Source organism: Salvelinus namaycush, chromosome 10, assembly GCF_016432855.1.
Source record: "Salvelinus namaycush isolate Seneca chromosome 10, SaNama_1.0, whole genome shotgun sequence".
NCBI classification, from domain to species: Eukaryota; Metazoa; Chordata; class Actinopteri; order Salmoniformes; family Salmonidae; genus Salvelinus; species Salvelinus namaycush.
In genome coordinates this window covers 39,272,496-39,288,755 of record NC_052316.1, presented here as the reverse complement: position 1 = coordinate 39,288,755, position 16,260 = coordinate 39,272,496, and the positions used below count along the sequence as shown (strand labels likewise).

Here is a 16,260-nt window from a genome sequence, read left to right as displayed (position 1 = left end):
TCTCATCCAGCAGAAGCCTACATACAGAACACTCTCTTCCCCCCCACTTACCTGCTGGAGGTGGATATGAAGCTGCAACATTGTGTGTGTAGGTGTGGGGTCCAGCTACATTGTTCTATTTCATTCTGTAGGTTCCGCCCTCTCTGTGTCTAGGGGGTTGGAGGTCACGACCTCAGGCTGGGTATATTCAGGAATGCTGACACTGAGGTTGTGTTTCGGCTCTGTTCACCGCTGTGATTCCTTGATTTCATCAGCACAGCTGTCCTTGGCCATTAGGTGGCCCAGAGGTGGCAGAGCCATGGCCGAGAGGTGATTTTAGGACTGTACAAACAGCCTGGGGTGAAGCTAGATTTATGTGACATCATAGAGGGCTTCTTTTATTACAAAACGGACATTGAAAAAGATGGGGAATGAGTTCTGGTGCCTCCAAAAATATTACAAGGAAGATGACAATCCCTCTCTCTCGCTCTCTCTCGCTCTCTCTCTATCTCTCCTTCCTTCCTTCCCTCCCTCCTTCCTTCCCTCCCTCCTTCCCTCCCTCCTTCCCTCCCTCCCTCCCTCCCTCCCTCCCTCCCTCCCTCTCTTTCTCTCTCCCTTCCTTCCTCTCCTTCTCTCCTTCCAACTCTCCCTCCATCAGTCTGTAGACCCAGGCCAGCAGTTCACATGGGAACACTCTAACCTGGAGGTGAACAAGCCAAAGAACCGATATGCAAACGTCATCGCCTACGACCACTCCAGGGTCATCCTCACCTCTGTCGACGGTATGTTTGGTTGATTTGTTGTGGTTGTTGTTGTGATGTGTTTTGGAGGTTTATTTGGCTTTTTAAGGCTGGATGTGGGGAGGTAATGTGTTATTAAGTGAGCATATCTCAGTAAAGTGTTTTATTGGGGTGTTTTGAGGTTATGTTTTGCTTTTTAAGGAGGGGTGGAGGGAGGTCACAAAGAGGTGGGAGGGATTGTAATGTTTTTGCTAAGTGAGGCTGTCTTAATAAAGAGAATCCAAAGTCAAGTCTGTAGACAGTAATCTCCCACCCACTGCAAAGTCACAACAACAACAGTACACCCAATCCCCAGGTGTGACAGTGCCTCTCCATCACTCACTGTCTGTCTGTCTCTGTTTGGAGTCAGTTAGTGATGTAAATGATAATGCATCCTGATGGTTGTGAATGGCTCTGTCTCTCTCCTCTCTGTGTTGTCCTGTGTGGGCCTGTCTCATGCTGTGAAGGGGGTGTTGATACCCTGCCAGCTTGCTAGGCTGCATCCTAAATGGCAGCTTATCCCCTATATAGTGCATCACCATATGGGCCCTGGTCTAAAGTAATGTACTATATAGGGTATATGGTGCCATATAGGAAGAAGGAATGGAGTGCCAATGCCTATGGGCCCTGGTCAAAAGAAGTGCACTATACAGTGAATAGGGTGCCATTTGGGATATTGCCCTAATGTTTCCTAACACTGTGTTCCTTCACTGTGCTACAGGAGTGCCAGGTAGTGACTACATCAACGCTAACTACATAGACAGCTACAGGAAGCAGAACGCCTGCATCGCTACACAGGGCCCGCTTCCTGAAACCCTGAGTGACTTCTGGAGGATGGTGTGGGAGCAGAGGACCAACACTATCGTCATGATGACCAGACTGGAGGAGAAGTCACGGGTGAATATAGACACACACTACAATGTCAGCACACTCACAACCATGTGCATGCACACATTCTGTGCTGAACACACACCATACACACAACATTGTCTCAGGACACACACACACAACATGACCGTTGATTCACCCTGCACTCACAGAGTGTAACAGTTCCAGTAGTCTCACCTTGGTCTCTAATGGACAGGAGGTGTGAGGGTCGACGGTAAGGTGTAAAACCCTAATCGAGGAGTTTGAATAGACTCAGTAAATAAATCACATGGTGACTGCAAGATGACAGCTTAGAGAGAGGGAAGTGTGTAGGTGTAAAGGGTGCCACACACACACACACACACACACACACACACACACACACACACACACACACACACACACACACACACACACACACACACACACACACACACACACACACACACACACACACACACACACACACACCTAACTGTGGAACTAAAGGGCATCCCATAGTGGCACACCTTTATAAGCACAGACAAAGTTCATCATGTTCCTGCCAAACTTAATATCACACGTCTCTTTAGACCCATGAGGGGTCAACTCATCATTAAATTACCTTTCACCTTCGAACCTTTGCCCCTGTTATTTATCACCAGCACAGCATGGTGTCACTTCTGGCAACATCCCAGCACCACCTCTTTGTCGTCTAACCTCTATCCACCTTAGCTATCATTCTGACTAGAGAGGACCTGAAAAATCTATGGACAGTCACAGGAAGTCATGTGACTGTCCGTAGCAGCTGACATGGGGGACGCAGTGACCCCCCCCCCCCCCCCCCCTCCAGAGTGACCACCTGTCCACTCCGCTCCATTCTGTTCTGTTTCATTAAGCGACCAGAGCACAGGAGCCTGTAGTAATGTCAGGGACAGCAGTCATTTCCAACTGCCTCTTAGCTAGTCTGGGTTAAAGTGGTGGAATGCACCTGTAGGCTAAACAGATAAAACATCACCAAACAGGAATTGTATTATCTGTCTACATGGTCTGTGTTAGTAGGAAATGCACCAGACGCCTACTTTTCACAGCAGATTTTGGTTTGTGGCTGCCCTGTGCTCAGTCAGATAGGTCACTTAGCTCTTGGCTCTTGGTTGTGTTTGGGAAGTCCAGTGAAATGATGTGTCCAGGTGGTAATCCTGCTGTCCACCAGAATGTCCAATCACAATGCCCTCTCACAATGCCCCGATCAATGGCCCTGAAGCACCAGCCTGCTGTCCAATCAGAATGTGCTAACTAATGGCCCTTTGGGGTGGAGGTCTGGAGGAGTTAAATAAAGGTTAAATAAAATAAATAAATAAAAGAAGAGAGGCACAAGTCACGCTCTGAGCTCCAGGGTTCTCCAGGGCTTAGGCCAGTTCCAATGTTACCACAGCCCCCCCTGGACAGGACTGTGTAGCGGAAGCCCCCCATCTGCCTGGCCCATGCCAGCTAGGGTCTCTGGGCCTGTAGTCCCATAGAGCTGGGCCCCTAAACTTCAGCTGGCTGTCTCTCCTCTCTCCCCCCAGGACATGAAGGATAGCACAGTGGAGCGGAAGCAAGCTGTCATCCTTCACTCAGTCTAAATCCTTGTCCCATGTCCTCCCTCTCACAGCCCTTAGTTCCTGACTGTCCCATTACCCTAACACAAGCCTTTTCAGCCTCAGTCCCTGTCTCATTCTGCTTCCCTCATTCCAGTGCTCCTACACTAAGTCCAATATCTTCATTGTCCTGTGTCTGTGTGTTTGTGTCTGTAACAGGTGAAGTGTGACCAGTACTGGCCCAGTCGGGGTACAGAGACCTATGGAATGATCCAGGTGACCATGTTGGACACTGTGGAGCTGGCTACCTACAGCGTACGCACCTTCGCCCTCTATAAGGTAAGGAATAGCATGTACTGTATCCCTAAAATGACCAGCTCTTGACCAGCTGGAGGGCAATGATTCCGGAATGTGTTCTTGAGCCATTATCAAATCTCATGCTAGCTAACATGTTGTAAATATGAATGTCTGTCAGAGAGACTACCCAGAATATAGCCACCAGTGTGTGTCTGTGGTGTTTTGATAGTTTTCTTTCCCCCTGCTCTACCAGAATGGCTCCAGCGAGAAGAGAGAGGTTCGTCAGTTCCAGTTCATGGCCTGGCCGGACCATGGAGTGCCTGAGTACCCCACCCCCACCCTGGCATTCCTCCGCAGGGTCAAGGCCTGCAACCCCACAGATGCAGGACCCATGGTGGTCCACTGCAGGTAAACCCCATCTCAGACCTGCTTCAGAGATATGTTTGAACTGATGATGACCTAAGTATTGAAACAAACCATATGGGAGAATAGATTTCAGTGTTTGGGGTGTTTTTTAGTTTTTTTTTGCTTAACATATTATTTAATCTCCAGTACCTGCTCAGAAACATAGGTTGACATTTATATTTATTTTATTTACCTTTATTTCAACAGGGAAGTCATATTGAGACTAAAGTTTATTTTACAAATGAACCCTGCACAATAGAAAACAAGCACATACAACAACTGTACATATTTTGATTACTGGAGGCAGCACTGCTGGGTAGCTGGCACAGCCACAAAGTCATCAAATCTGATTTGAAACCTAACCCTAACCTAATTTTGGCCCTGCCTCCAGGACAAGATTCATCCCAATAAACATCAACCTTCCTCAGAAACATTGAATGTGCGCATGTAATCTCTTCCAATGCCAGATTTGTGAGTTTTTCAGTGTAGTTACAGTCGTTTCTGTGCAAGGCTCTACAGTTACAGTTACCTGTCTCTCCCCACAGTGCTGGTGTAGGTCGGACCGGTTGCTTCATCGTGATTGAGGCCATGCTGGAGCGTATGAAGCATGAGAAGTCAGTGGATATCTACGGTCATGTGACGTGTATGAGAGCTCAGCGGAACTACATGGTGCAGACGGAGGACCAGTATGTCTTTATCCACGAGGCCCTGCTAGAGGCTGCCACCTGCGGTAACACAGAGGTCCCTGCACGCAACCTGTACGCACACATCCAGAAACTCACCCAGGTCACACCCGGAGACACGGTCACTGCCATGGAGCTAGAGTTTAAGGTAGGTAGTAGCTGTCCTCCTGAACATAACAGTACAGTTCAGTTCTATGTTATAAACCTAGCTAGAAAAGTGTTGGACTGTTCGCAACTTTTAGTACTAACAAGGGACTTGTGATTCCACTTGGACTCGCTCAGGCTTGGACTTGCTAGGGAGCTGGGATTCAACTTAGACTCGCTCAGGCTTGGACTTGCTAGGGAACTGGGATTCAACTTAGACTCGCTCAGGCTTGGACTTGCTAGGGAACTGGGATTCAACTTAGACTCACTCAGGCTTGGACTTGCTAGGGAGCTGGGATTCAACTTAGACTCGCTCAGGCTTGGACTTGCTAGGGAGCTGGGATTCAACTTAGACTCGCTCAGGCTTGGACTTGCTAGGGAACTGGGATTCAACTTAGACTCGCTCAGGCTTGGACTTGCTAGGGAACTGGGATTCAACTTAGACTCACTCAGGCTTGGACTTGCTAGGGAGCTGGGATTCAACTTAGACTCGCTCAGGCTTGGACTTGCTAGGGAGCTGGGATTCAACTTAGACTCGCTCAGGCTTGGACTTGCTAGGGAACTGGGATTCAACTTAGACTCGCTCAGGCTTGGACTTGCTAGGGAACTGGGATTCAAATTAGACTCGCTCAGGCTTGGACTTGCTAAGGAGCTGGGATTCAACTTAGACTCGCTCAGGCTTGGACTTGCTAGGGAGCTGGGATTCAACTTAGACTTGAGGTTAAGTGACTTGACTGGTACAGTTACTAATTGGAGCATTTAGTTAGAAGCAGTAGAACAGTTGTTGTTGTTGTTGGTGGTGTCTCAGTCTGTACGATGCAGTGGGAGCAGGAAGTTAATGTCTCAGTGTGTTTGGGAGCATTTTCATCCTCACACTGTAACTCTGAAATGAATAGAATCTCCTAGGAGGGGCGTTCTTTTTCAGTGTTTCAGAGGCTTATCTTCTGGACTGGAGATGAGAGACTGAACTAGAGGGGGCCGTGGGAGGGAGAGTGAGACAGAGAGAAAGAGAGTGATCTAGTGAGGGAGGAGTGTTGAGACAGGCTGATCGTCTGACAGTCTGTAGATAAAGCCTCAATGGGTTGGAGAGCTGATGCATCCTGGGATTGGGCCTACACCACTGGGCTCCAGCGACTCTATTGGACCCCATCACAAACTCACTATCTGCGTCCCAAATGGCACCCTGTTCCCTATATAGTGCACTACTTTTGACCAGGACCCATAGGGCCTGGTCAAAAGTAGTACACTGTGTAGGGATTACAATGCAATTTGGGACGCCGCCACTCACAGCCTCCCGCCATAGGAAAACCAGCCTCCTCCTCGGAGACACGCCACCACAACCTAAATGATGTGGGTCAAACTTGTTCAGCAAGCAGGATGATTGTAAGTCCGTAGCAAGTATAATTAGGTGTTGATGCTTCACTCCACTGGTAGTTCTGAAACTGACACTTTGCTTTCTTGCTACTGACAGAGTATAATATTAGGACACCACCAGCAGTGCCAGTAAAAAGAAACTCACCCTCCCCCTCTCATTTGGGAGAAGATGGTTTTTCAGTTTTCAAAGTCTTGTTTGGTTTTAGTTTGTTATTTCGTCGCAGTGGCATGGATACAGTCAGCTTGTGTATCTATCTTCACAGCCGTCCCGAATGTTGTGTGGGAGTGTTTTTTGACTCTCTGACGTCTCCGTTCGTGGCTGTGGCTGTGGCTGTGCTGTCGACACTCGTTTTTATGGAGAGAGAGAGGTGTTGTCGGCGTCAGCAGGTTGTTATTTGAAGCTGTAGAACAAAGGGGCTCAGCTCAAAGCTCATCATTTTCATGCATCAATAAGAGTGTTAGCCCCTAACCCCGTGCCCTCCGACATTCCTGCTCACACACAGCAATGCTAGGCTGGCTGGGATCCCCAGCTTTAGCACTTTGAAGAGACAGGGGCTAGATAGAAGAGAAAGAAGGTGGGCGTCAGGAAAAGCTGTGGCAACAGTCATCTTCAGGTTAGAGGCATAGAAATATAATTACTAGAATGGGAAAAAGACTCGCACTTTCATGGGTGCAGTCAATTTTAGTATTTATATTTCTATGGTTATGGGTTGGTGTTTCTCTACAATAGCACACAGTTCTTTAATCTGATCCAAGATTGTATCTTTAATCTGTCCATTCCTCTTCCCTTCCTTCTCCAGAAACTGGCCAACTCCAAAGCACATACCTCAAGATTCATCAGTGCCAACCTGCCCTGTAACAAGTTCAAGAACCGGCTGGTGAACATCATGCCTTTTGAGTCCACTCGCGTGAGTCTGCAGCCTATCAGAGGAGTGGAGGGCTCCGACTACATCAATGCCAGCTTCATCGACGGATACAGGTAAGATAGAGGGGGATGAGGAGAGAAGGAGCGATGAGAGGAGAGGAGGGGAGGGGAGTGGAGGGGAGAAGAGGATAGGGAGAGAAGAAAGGAAAGGAGAGCGGGGAGGAAAAGAGTAGGGGAGAGCAGAGGAGGAAGGGAGGGGTCGAGGTTGAGGGGAAGAGAGGAGATGGGAGGAGAGAAGAGGATTTTCAGACTCAGACTGTGAGAAAACAAGACATTACATATTCTGAAGACTAGAATAAGTGAGATGGGGTGATGGTGAGAATGGAGAAGAGGACATAGAAATAGAGAAGAGAGAATCCATCCTACAAACACAGCTCCTCTAATGAGTGAGGAGGTGGACCTTTCCTGCAGCGACTGACAGCAGTGAATTATGGTGTGAAATGGAGGCCAGTATTTTCCTGCCTCTCTTACCTTAGTCTTGTCAGTTGTCAGGACAAATTGGTTGTATTGGCAGTACTGTCCATTCCTTCTCACACTTCTCCTGTGGTAAATAAATAGTCTGATTGTGACAGGTGACAAACCCCTCCTCGGAGAGGAATACAGTGATTACCTATTGTGATAGCTCTGTTTATGTCTGCTGATACCCACAATCCTTTACTCTAGAACTGTCCATCCTTGGGAATCTGCCCAGCAACACTCAATGGAAGATGTACGGTTCTAAAAAATGATGTTTTCTATGAATTTAAAGACATTTGTTCATATTTGGAGAAAGAATATTGAAAAGGAGCACCTATTGTTTTCAGAGTTACAGTGCATTCGGAAAGTATTCAGACCCCTTGACTTTCTCCACATTTTGTTACGTTACAGCCTTATTCTAAAATTGATTAAATTGTTTTTCCCCCACATCAATCTACATACAATAACACATAATGACAAAGCAAAAACTGAAATATCACATTTACATAAGTATTCAAACCCTTTACTCAGTACTTTGTTGAAGCACCTTTGGCAGCGATTACAGCCTTAACTCTTCTTGGGTATGATGCTACAAGCTTGGCACACCTGTATTCTGGGAGTTTCTCCCATTCTTCTCTGCAGGTGCACAGCTATTTTCAGGTCTCTCCAGAGATGTTTAGGTTGGGTTCCAGTCCGGGCTCTGGCTGAGCCTCTCAAGGACATTCAGAGACTTGTTTCCGAAGCCACTCCTGCGTTGTCTTGGCTGTGTGCTTAGGGTCGTTGTCCTGTTGGAAGGTGAACCTTTGCCGCAGTCTGAGGTCCTGAGCACTCTGGAGCAGGTTTTCACCAAGGATCTCTCTGTACTTTGCTCCGTTCATCTATCCCTCGATCCTGACTAGTCTCCCAGTCCCTGCCGCTGAAAAACATCCCTGCAGCATGATGCTGCCATCACCATGCTTCACTGTAGGGATGGTGCCAGATATCCTCCAGACGTGTTGCTTGGCATTCAGACCAAAGAGTTCAATCTTGGTTTAATCAGACCAGAGAATCTTGTTTCTCATGGTCTGCGAGTCCTTTAGGTGCCTTTAGGCAAACTCCAAGCGGGCTGTCATGTGCCTTTTACTGAGTAGTGGCTTCCGTCTGGCCACTCTACCATAAAGGCCTGATTGGTGGAGTGCTGCAGAGTCCTTCTTGAAGGTTCTCCCTTCTCCACAGAGGAACTCTAGAGCTCTGTCAGAGTGACCATCAGGTTCTTGGTCACCTCCCTGACCAAGGCCCTTCTCCCCCGATTGCTCAGTTTGTCCGGCGGCCAGCTCTAGGAAGAGTCTTGTTGGTTCCAAACGTCTTCCATTTAAGAATGATGGAGGCCACTGTGTTCTTGGGGACCTTCAATGCTGCAGACATTTTTTGGTACCCTTCTCCAGATCTGTGCCTCGACACAATCCTGTCTCGGAGCTCTACGGACAATTCCTTCGACCTCATGGCTTGTTTTTTGTTCTGACATGCATTGTCAACTGTGGGACCTTATATAGACAGGTGTGTGTGCCGTTCCAAATCATGTCCAATCAATTGAATTTACCACAGGTGGACTCCAATCAAGTTGTAGAAACATCTCGAAGATGATCAATGGAAACAGAATACACCTGAGCTCAAATTTCGAATCTCATAGCAAATACATTTTCATTATGGGGTAACGTTATTGTGTATAGATTGATGAGGATTTTTTTTTTTAATCCATTGTAGAATAAGGCTGTAATGTAACAAAATTTGAAAAAGGGGAAGGGGGTTGAATACTTGCCGAATGCACTGTATATAAGACACAACAGCCAGCAGGATGTGTGAGTGTGTGTGTTCTTGCATTCGGGAGGTGCTTGGGAACTCCCGTTCAGTTACTGTCCCAATTCCAATTAGTACCTAATCAGAGAGGTCCCATAGAGCCGTCTCCTTTATGGAAGTATAAACACTGTAATTGGCTGAAATGCACAATGCTACAACACACTAATGACTGACAGAATGAATAAGAGCTTTTTTAAGTATTTTTTTTGGTGGGGGGGATTCATTGATGTGGTTTTCTGTTCCGATTTCCTCCTCATACTCCACACACACACACACACACACACACACACACACACACACACACACACACACACACACACACACACACACACACACACACACACACACACACACACACACACACACACACACACACACACACACCCTTCTCCTCCTGTGTGCCTAATGAAGTCCCTGGGGCTGCCCCACCTGAGGGAGGGAAGGAAGGGGGGTGTAATTCCTCTTTAATTCCTGTAGCGGTAATTAAAAGTGAATTAAGACATAGAGAGGTGTTAGTTTGCATCCCAAATGGCACCCTAGGGCATATACAGTGCACTAGTTTTGACCAAGCCCCGTAGGGTCCTGGTCAAAAGTAGTGCACTTTATAGGAAATAGGGGGCCATTTGGGGTGCTGACTTTCTCTCTCCTGGCTCATAGTGAGATGTTAGTGTTCTCTCTCCCGGCAGGCAGTCATCACATCTTTAAAGTGCCAGAGGGGATTAGGATGGTTTAGATGAAGAAGGGGAGTATAATGATGATGATGCAATGATGATGATGTCATACTGGTTAGGTGTTTCCCAGTATTCTAATATCCTGAGGTGGTCATTCCACTGCCGTCTTGATGCAAGCCTCTTGCTCAACAGCCATTTTACACTAACAATTGTATTTATTTAACTCTAAACATGCATATGTCTGGATAAGTGTCTCGGTAGAGCAATGATCTCTATGGCTGACCTTGAGATTTGCCTGTTAATTTGCAGGCATGCCTATTGCCATTGTCAAAGCAGAACACTCAAACTATAATAATTCAGCTGTAAGAAACTGAATCTCCATGCAGCATGAGTCAAACCCATCAACTGTGAGAGACTCTTTGAACAAGGTGCTAAGGCATGGCTCACTTACTAGTTATCACATAGAAAAGATAGATGGAACTCCGAGTTCCAGCAGCAGCCCCTTCCTACACTGCACGTGTGTGTGTGTGTGTGTGTGTGTGTGTGTGTGTGTGTGTGTGTGTGTGTGTGTGTGTGTGTGTGTGTGTGTGTGTGTGTGTGTGTGTGTGTGTGTGTGTGTGTGTGTGTGTGTGTGTGTGTGTGTGTGTGTGTGTGTGCGTGCCTGCGTGTGTCTAGCTGTACTTGGCCGTGCATGTGCTAGTGCGTCTGGACCTACGAATATGTGTGTCTTGGGCTGGACTGGGCTGGACTGGACTGGACTGGGCTGGACTGGACTGGACTGGGCTGGACTGGGCTGGACTGGACTGGGCTGGACTGGACTGGACTGGACTGGGCTGGACTGGGCTGGACTGGGCTGGACTGGACTGGACTGGGCTGGACTGGGCTGGCTCTCACATGTTTGTAGGGATGACATAAACAGAATCACAATGGCACACATCTCTCTCACAGCTTCACACTGCCCTCTAATGTTGATCTAGTAGAAAGGGACCCCAGCCGCAACGCTGCGGTTTTCTCACTGGCTTGAATAGAGTAGACACTTAATCTGTAAGCAGCATAACGTAATGAAAATACACCAAGCCCAGCCTCCATTATCAGCACAAGGGCCTCTCAGATGACAGTAGGACCACTCAGGGCTCAACATGGATACTGTAAGTTAATGGGGATGTATTGAAATGTAACTTATATCCCTTGTTGTTATAACGTTATCCTCACCCTGTCATATACTGTGATCCTGTTACATGACGTTTACTGTGTCGCTATGAACTCTAGTTTATGGGGATGTATTGAATTGTGTATCCAGTGTTATGGTGTTATCCTCACCCTGACATATTCCATGTCCTTGTGTCCCCAGGCAGCAGAAGGCCTACATGGCCACCCAGGGGCCGCTAGCAGAGACCACAGAGGACTTCTGGAGGATGCTGTGGGAACACAACTCTACCATCGTAGTCATGCTTACTAAACTCAGAGAGATGGGAAGAGTGAGTGGCATTGATACAGTATACACGTACACACACAAGTACACACACACGCAAGTACACACATGCAAGTACACACACATGCAGTCACACACACACACACAGTCACACACACACATCAGTCATGCCATGGATAGTGTTGTGGTACGATAGATTTTGACTATATCATTGTGTCTGTCTGTCTCTTAGGAAAAGTGTCATCAGTACTGGCCAGCTGAGCGTTCTGCCAGGTACCAGTACTTTGTAGTGGATCCCATGGCTGAGTACAACATGCCCCAGTACATCCTCAGAGAGTTCAAGGTCACAGACGCCAGGGTATGTCCATCTCTCCATCCATCCTCCCTCTTCTCCCTAGTAACTTTTATCTCACTGCTCTATGTAGGGGGTTAACCGGAATGCTAAGTTTATTTTCCTAATGAATTGAATAGTGCTGCTGTGCAAAGGTGAGGAAAATAACAGAGGTGGTGTTTTTCAACCCACACATGGAGCTGTGGCTGTGCTCTGCTGTGTTGCATATAGAAATACAATCTGGTCTTTACAGCACATACATAAATCAAATCAAATGTATTTATAAAGCCCTTCTTACATCAGCTGATGTCACAAAGTGCTGCACAGAAACCCAGCCTAAAACCCCAAACAGCAAGCAATGCAGGTGTAGAAGCACGGTGGCTAGGAAAAACTCCCTAGAAAGGCCGGAACCTAGGAAGAAACCTAGAGAGGAACCAGGCTATGAGGGGTGGCCAGTCCTCTACTGGCTGTGCCGGGTGGAGAATATAACAGAACATGGCCAAGATGTTCAAATGTTCATAAATGACCAGCATGGTCAAATAATAATAATCACAGTGGTTGTAGAGGGTGCAACAGGTCAGCACCTCAGGAGTAAATGTCAGTTTGCTTTTCATAGCCGATCATTCACAGTATCTCTACCGCACCTGCTGTCTCTAGAGAGTTGAAAACAGCAGGTCTGGGACAAGGTAGCACGTCCGGTGAACAGGTCAGGGTTCCATAGCCGCAGGCAGAACAGATGAAACTGGAGCAGCAGCACGACCAGGTGGACTGGGGACAGCAAGGTGTCATCAGGCTAGGTAGTCCTGAGGCATGGTCCTTGGGCTCAGGTCCTCCGAGAGAAAGAGAGAGAAAAAGAGAGAGAATTAGAGAGAGCATACTTAAATTCACACAGGACAGAGGATAAGACAGGAGAAATACTCCAGATATAACAGACTGACCCTAGCCCCCCGACACATAAACTATTGCAGCATAAATAGTGGAGTGTGTAGAACACACTGTAGAAAAAATACTCGTAGCATTACTCCAATTCTGCATGTATAGTGCTTTATAAAGTGTCATAAGCATGTATTAGCCTTTGTAATGTTTTATAATAAGGCTTAGAGAAATTACTCACTTTATGTCCCACATCCACCACTCACCACCACTCAGGATGGCCAGTCTAGGACCATTCGGCAGTTCCAGTTCACTGATTGGCCAGAACAAGGGGTGCCAAAAACTGGAGAGGGCTTCATTGACTTCATTGGTCAAGTGCATAAAACCAAGGAGCAGTTTGGCCAGGATGGACCAATCTCTGCGCACTGCAGGTAAGAAAAACTGATGACATCAACACATAGTTGTGTGTGTGTGTGTGTGTGTGTGTGTGTGTGTGTGTGTGTGTGTGTGTGTGTGTGTGTGTGTGTGTGTGTGTGTGTGTGTGTGTGTGTGTGTGTGTGTGTGTGTGTGTGTGTGTGTGTGTGTGTGTGCTTGAGTGCATGCTTGTACTGTGTGTGTGTGTATAGTACTAACTCTCCCTGCCCTGTTCCCCAACAGTGCTGGTGTTGGGCGGACTGGTGTGTTCATCACCCTGAGTATCGTGCTGGAGAGGATGAGGTACGAGGGGGTGGTGGACCTCTTCCAGACTGTCAAGACACTGAGGACCCAGAGACCTGCCATGGTGCAGACAGAGGTACAGTACAGTCACACACCTGTGGTGGGAGACTGGTTAGCGAGGGAGTGGGAGTACAGGTCCTCTCCTAGATAGAGATATCTAAGCAAAGCAGCGATTCAGTTAAAATAGCTGGTTTATCCAATTAAAAGAGTAAGATTTCCAATGTATTCATTACACATAACAAATTAACTTAAAACAATTTATTTGCATTGATACAAACACTCCCAGGAGATTATGGTACCATTATTATATTCTAGTAGATTTCACCCTGTTGACTGACTCTGATGTTGTTCCCCTCTGTTCCCCTCCCAGGACCAGTACCAGTTGTGCTACAGGGCAGCTCTAGAGTACCTTGGAAGCTTTGACCACTATGCAACATAATAACCACTCCCAGAATGCACTGGGACTCCTGGGGTTCAGGAGCGCCAGCCGTGTGTCCCTTCTGAGCTATATCCATACTGTCCAGCAACTGCCGGAGGGGTGAGGGGAGAGGGGGAGGAAGAGAAGAAAAGGAGTGAGGAGGAGTGGGAGAGAGCACAAGTCTGACTGGATGACCGTCAATCAGGTGGAGCAGTACTCCTGGACTGACTGCACAATAAACCTGCTTTAAAACCCTTCACTACTAAAAAATAACCTAAAAAGCTTCAGTATGTTTCATTCTGATGTCTCTATAGCTAATGCACATGCCATGAAAACACTATTTCTGCCTCCTCCACCTGCTTATATGGCAAACTTTATTTTTCTGCTTTTATTATGCATTAATATCATTACTATTACCCATTATATATATATATGTTATTATTATTATTATTTAGAATTTGTTTTATAATCATTTATACACTGGTTATTGTATGTCTTATTGGGTCTTATTTTAAATTCATTATTTGTATCTTTTTATTATTTTTTACACAAGGGACATGTATTTTAAACATGCTCCGAGTTATTATTAATACTGGAGACGTACACATACTCAGAGCTGCTAATAATATTTTAATTTTTTTACCATAATTATAATATTCTAAAGTTCTCTATTCTCTGGTTGGTCGTATTCAGTGGGATATGGGGGACACAACTTTTATAAGTATTTTCACTTCCTGGTATTTACAAAAACAATCTCCACAAAAAGAGATCAAACACATATACACCAGATTTAGTGAACTACTATAAAATAAACCCATCTATGTTTATAAAAACTGAATAGATTATTCTTGATGATGTTTTATGAATAATCTACCATGTACAGATTCTGTTTACTGTGATTTTCTCAATGCCTGTCGCGCAAAGAGCTCCGGTCCAAACTCCAGACCCAATGAAATAAATAAATAAAACTACCGGTACATGAAAAGGTGTTTGTCCTGTTACAGCACCCTTAGTTGTCCATGGGACTGAACCAAACCATCACTCCCAAAAGACACAGAGGAACTGGACCCTAGCTCTGTCTGCTCTGATCTGACAAGCTAGACCTGGTTTGGAGCAACAGATATACAGAACTTCACATCAGACTAATGTACAGCGCCCAACAACACCCCTCCTATGAGAAGTGTTCCAGTGACCAGACAGACAGTTATCCATCCCTGTATTTCTGATTACCCTGCTGATTCTGAACTACGATCTATGAATTGGACATGTCCATCTGCATACGACTGACCTAGTTCCCCATGACTGGCCATCCCTGTAGAAACCTCACAACAGCCCAGATGAACTTCTCTTCTGACTGTCACTGACTCTACATCCATGGTATAACTGCTGTAATATACTGTATTATCTCCTCACTGTGCTACAGAAGGACATTCTCCTGTAACACAAAGAAGCAGCATCAATGTACGGTGGAGGATCTCTACATTATAGTCAAGCGTTTCTCTCTTATGTGAGGCTATAGGATTGCAAAGTGAGGTGAATTTGGATTGATTGGGCCCGGATGGACGGACTGCAAAAACAAGGATTTATTTCACTTTGTCTTCAAATAGTGCCGTAGGGGTTCAGTCTGTTGTATACACAATCTGTTTTCTATTTGTTAATAAAAAGGAGAGGGAAAAAATGTTGCAAAAACCTTGATGTTAATAAAGTTGAATAATTTTTTTTTTTTTATATATCATGTGGTGTTGTGTGTCTTTAAAAAATATATATTTGCATGTCACACACACACACACACACACACACACACACACACACATACACAGCCCGCAACAGGCCACACACATTGTACCCTCTCGTCCTCCCATCTCTCCATGATACTGCCAGTGGAACAGATGGTGGAAGATACCCCGCCAGCTAGGACCTCCTGTGTCCTTTGACTGCCTGAACACAGTGCTTCAGCCACTGTGCTGACAGAACCCCTGTCCTGACATAACCCCTGGAATATCAGTCACACAATGGCATACACTGCATTGTGTTTTATAGTAGGTAATATAATTGTGATCAGTAGGATGTTGCACATTGTTCAGACCTAATGGAATAACAATTTGACAAGTCAAGTGGCCGGAAAATACATTTTACATGTACTGTATAATAAAATAATTGCCCTAAGGGATGAAAATGATGAAAATCATGCTGGCATTCAACACCATTGCTGGCCATTTTATCATCATATTGCAAAAGATGATACACTATGACTTTCACCGTTTTGAAATATGACTTTTGTGCTTTAGAAAATTTGGTATTTGTAAAGAGAAATGGGATAGTGAGATGGGGAAGGCTAGTGATAATTTTCATAAACTTTTTTAATGAGCATAATGTATTAATAAGGCCTCAGTTTGCATATTTGGGCCTGAGCAGTATAATAAGGCGGAGTCATGGCAAAATACTGCATTTTGATTAGTCTCGGTAGCGCGTGGGACACGCCCTCCTTCATCCTTGTAAACAAACACATTGAGC

General features: G+C 46.0%; 1 protein-coding gene across 3 annotated transcripts in view; it reads left to right on the top strand.

Moving 5' to 3' along the window:
- The window catches only part of LOC120055014 (receptor-type tyrosine-protein phosphatase F-like), a 334,640-nt gene extending 319,159 nt beyond the window's left edge, over positions 1-15,481 (top strand). For all 3 annotated transcript variants that reach the window (XM_039002850.1, XM_039002851.1, XM_039002849.1), the window contains 11 exons: positions 638-761; positions 1,480-1,655; positions 3,404-3,523; positions 3,735-3,889; positions 4,432-4,717; positions 6,888-7,066; positions 11,327-11,453; positions 11,640-11,765; positions 12,888-13,042; positions 13,269-13,404; positions 13,699-15,481. In XM_039002850.1, the coding sequence (XP_038858778.1) occupies positions 638-761; positions 1,480-1,655; positions 3,404-3,523; positions 3,735-3,889; positions 4,432-4,717; positions 6,888-7,066; positions 11,327-11,453; positions 11,640-11,765; positions 12,888-13,042; positions 13,269-13,404; positions 13,699-13,767 (1,653 nt within the window). In that variant the 3' untranslated portion in view covers positions 13,768-15,481. The remainder of the gene's footprint in view (positions 1-637; positions 762-1,479; positions 1,656-3,403; positions 3,524-3,734; positions 3,890-4,431; positions 4,718-6,887; positions 7,067-11,326; positions 11,454-11,639; positions 11,766-12,887; positions 13,043-13,268; positions 13,405-13,698) is intronic.
- The last annotated feature ends 779 nt before the right edge of the window (positions 15,482-16,260 follow it).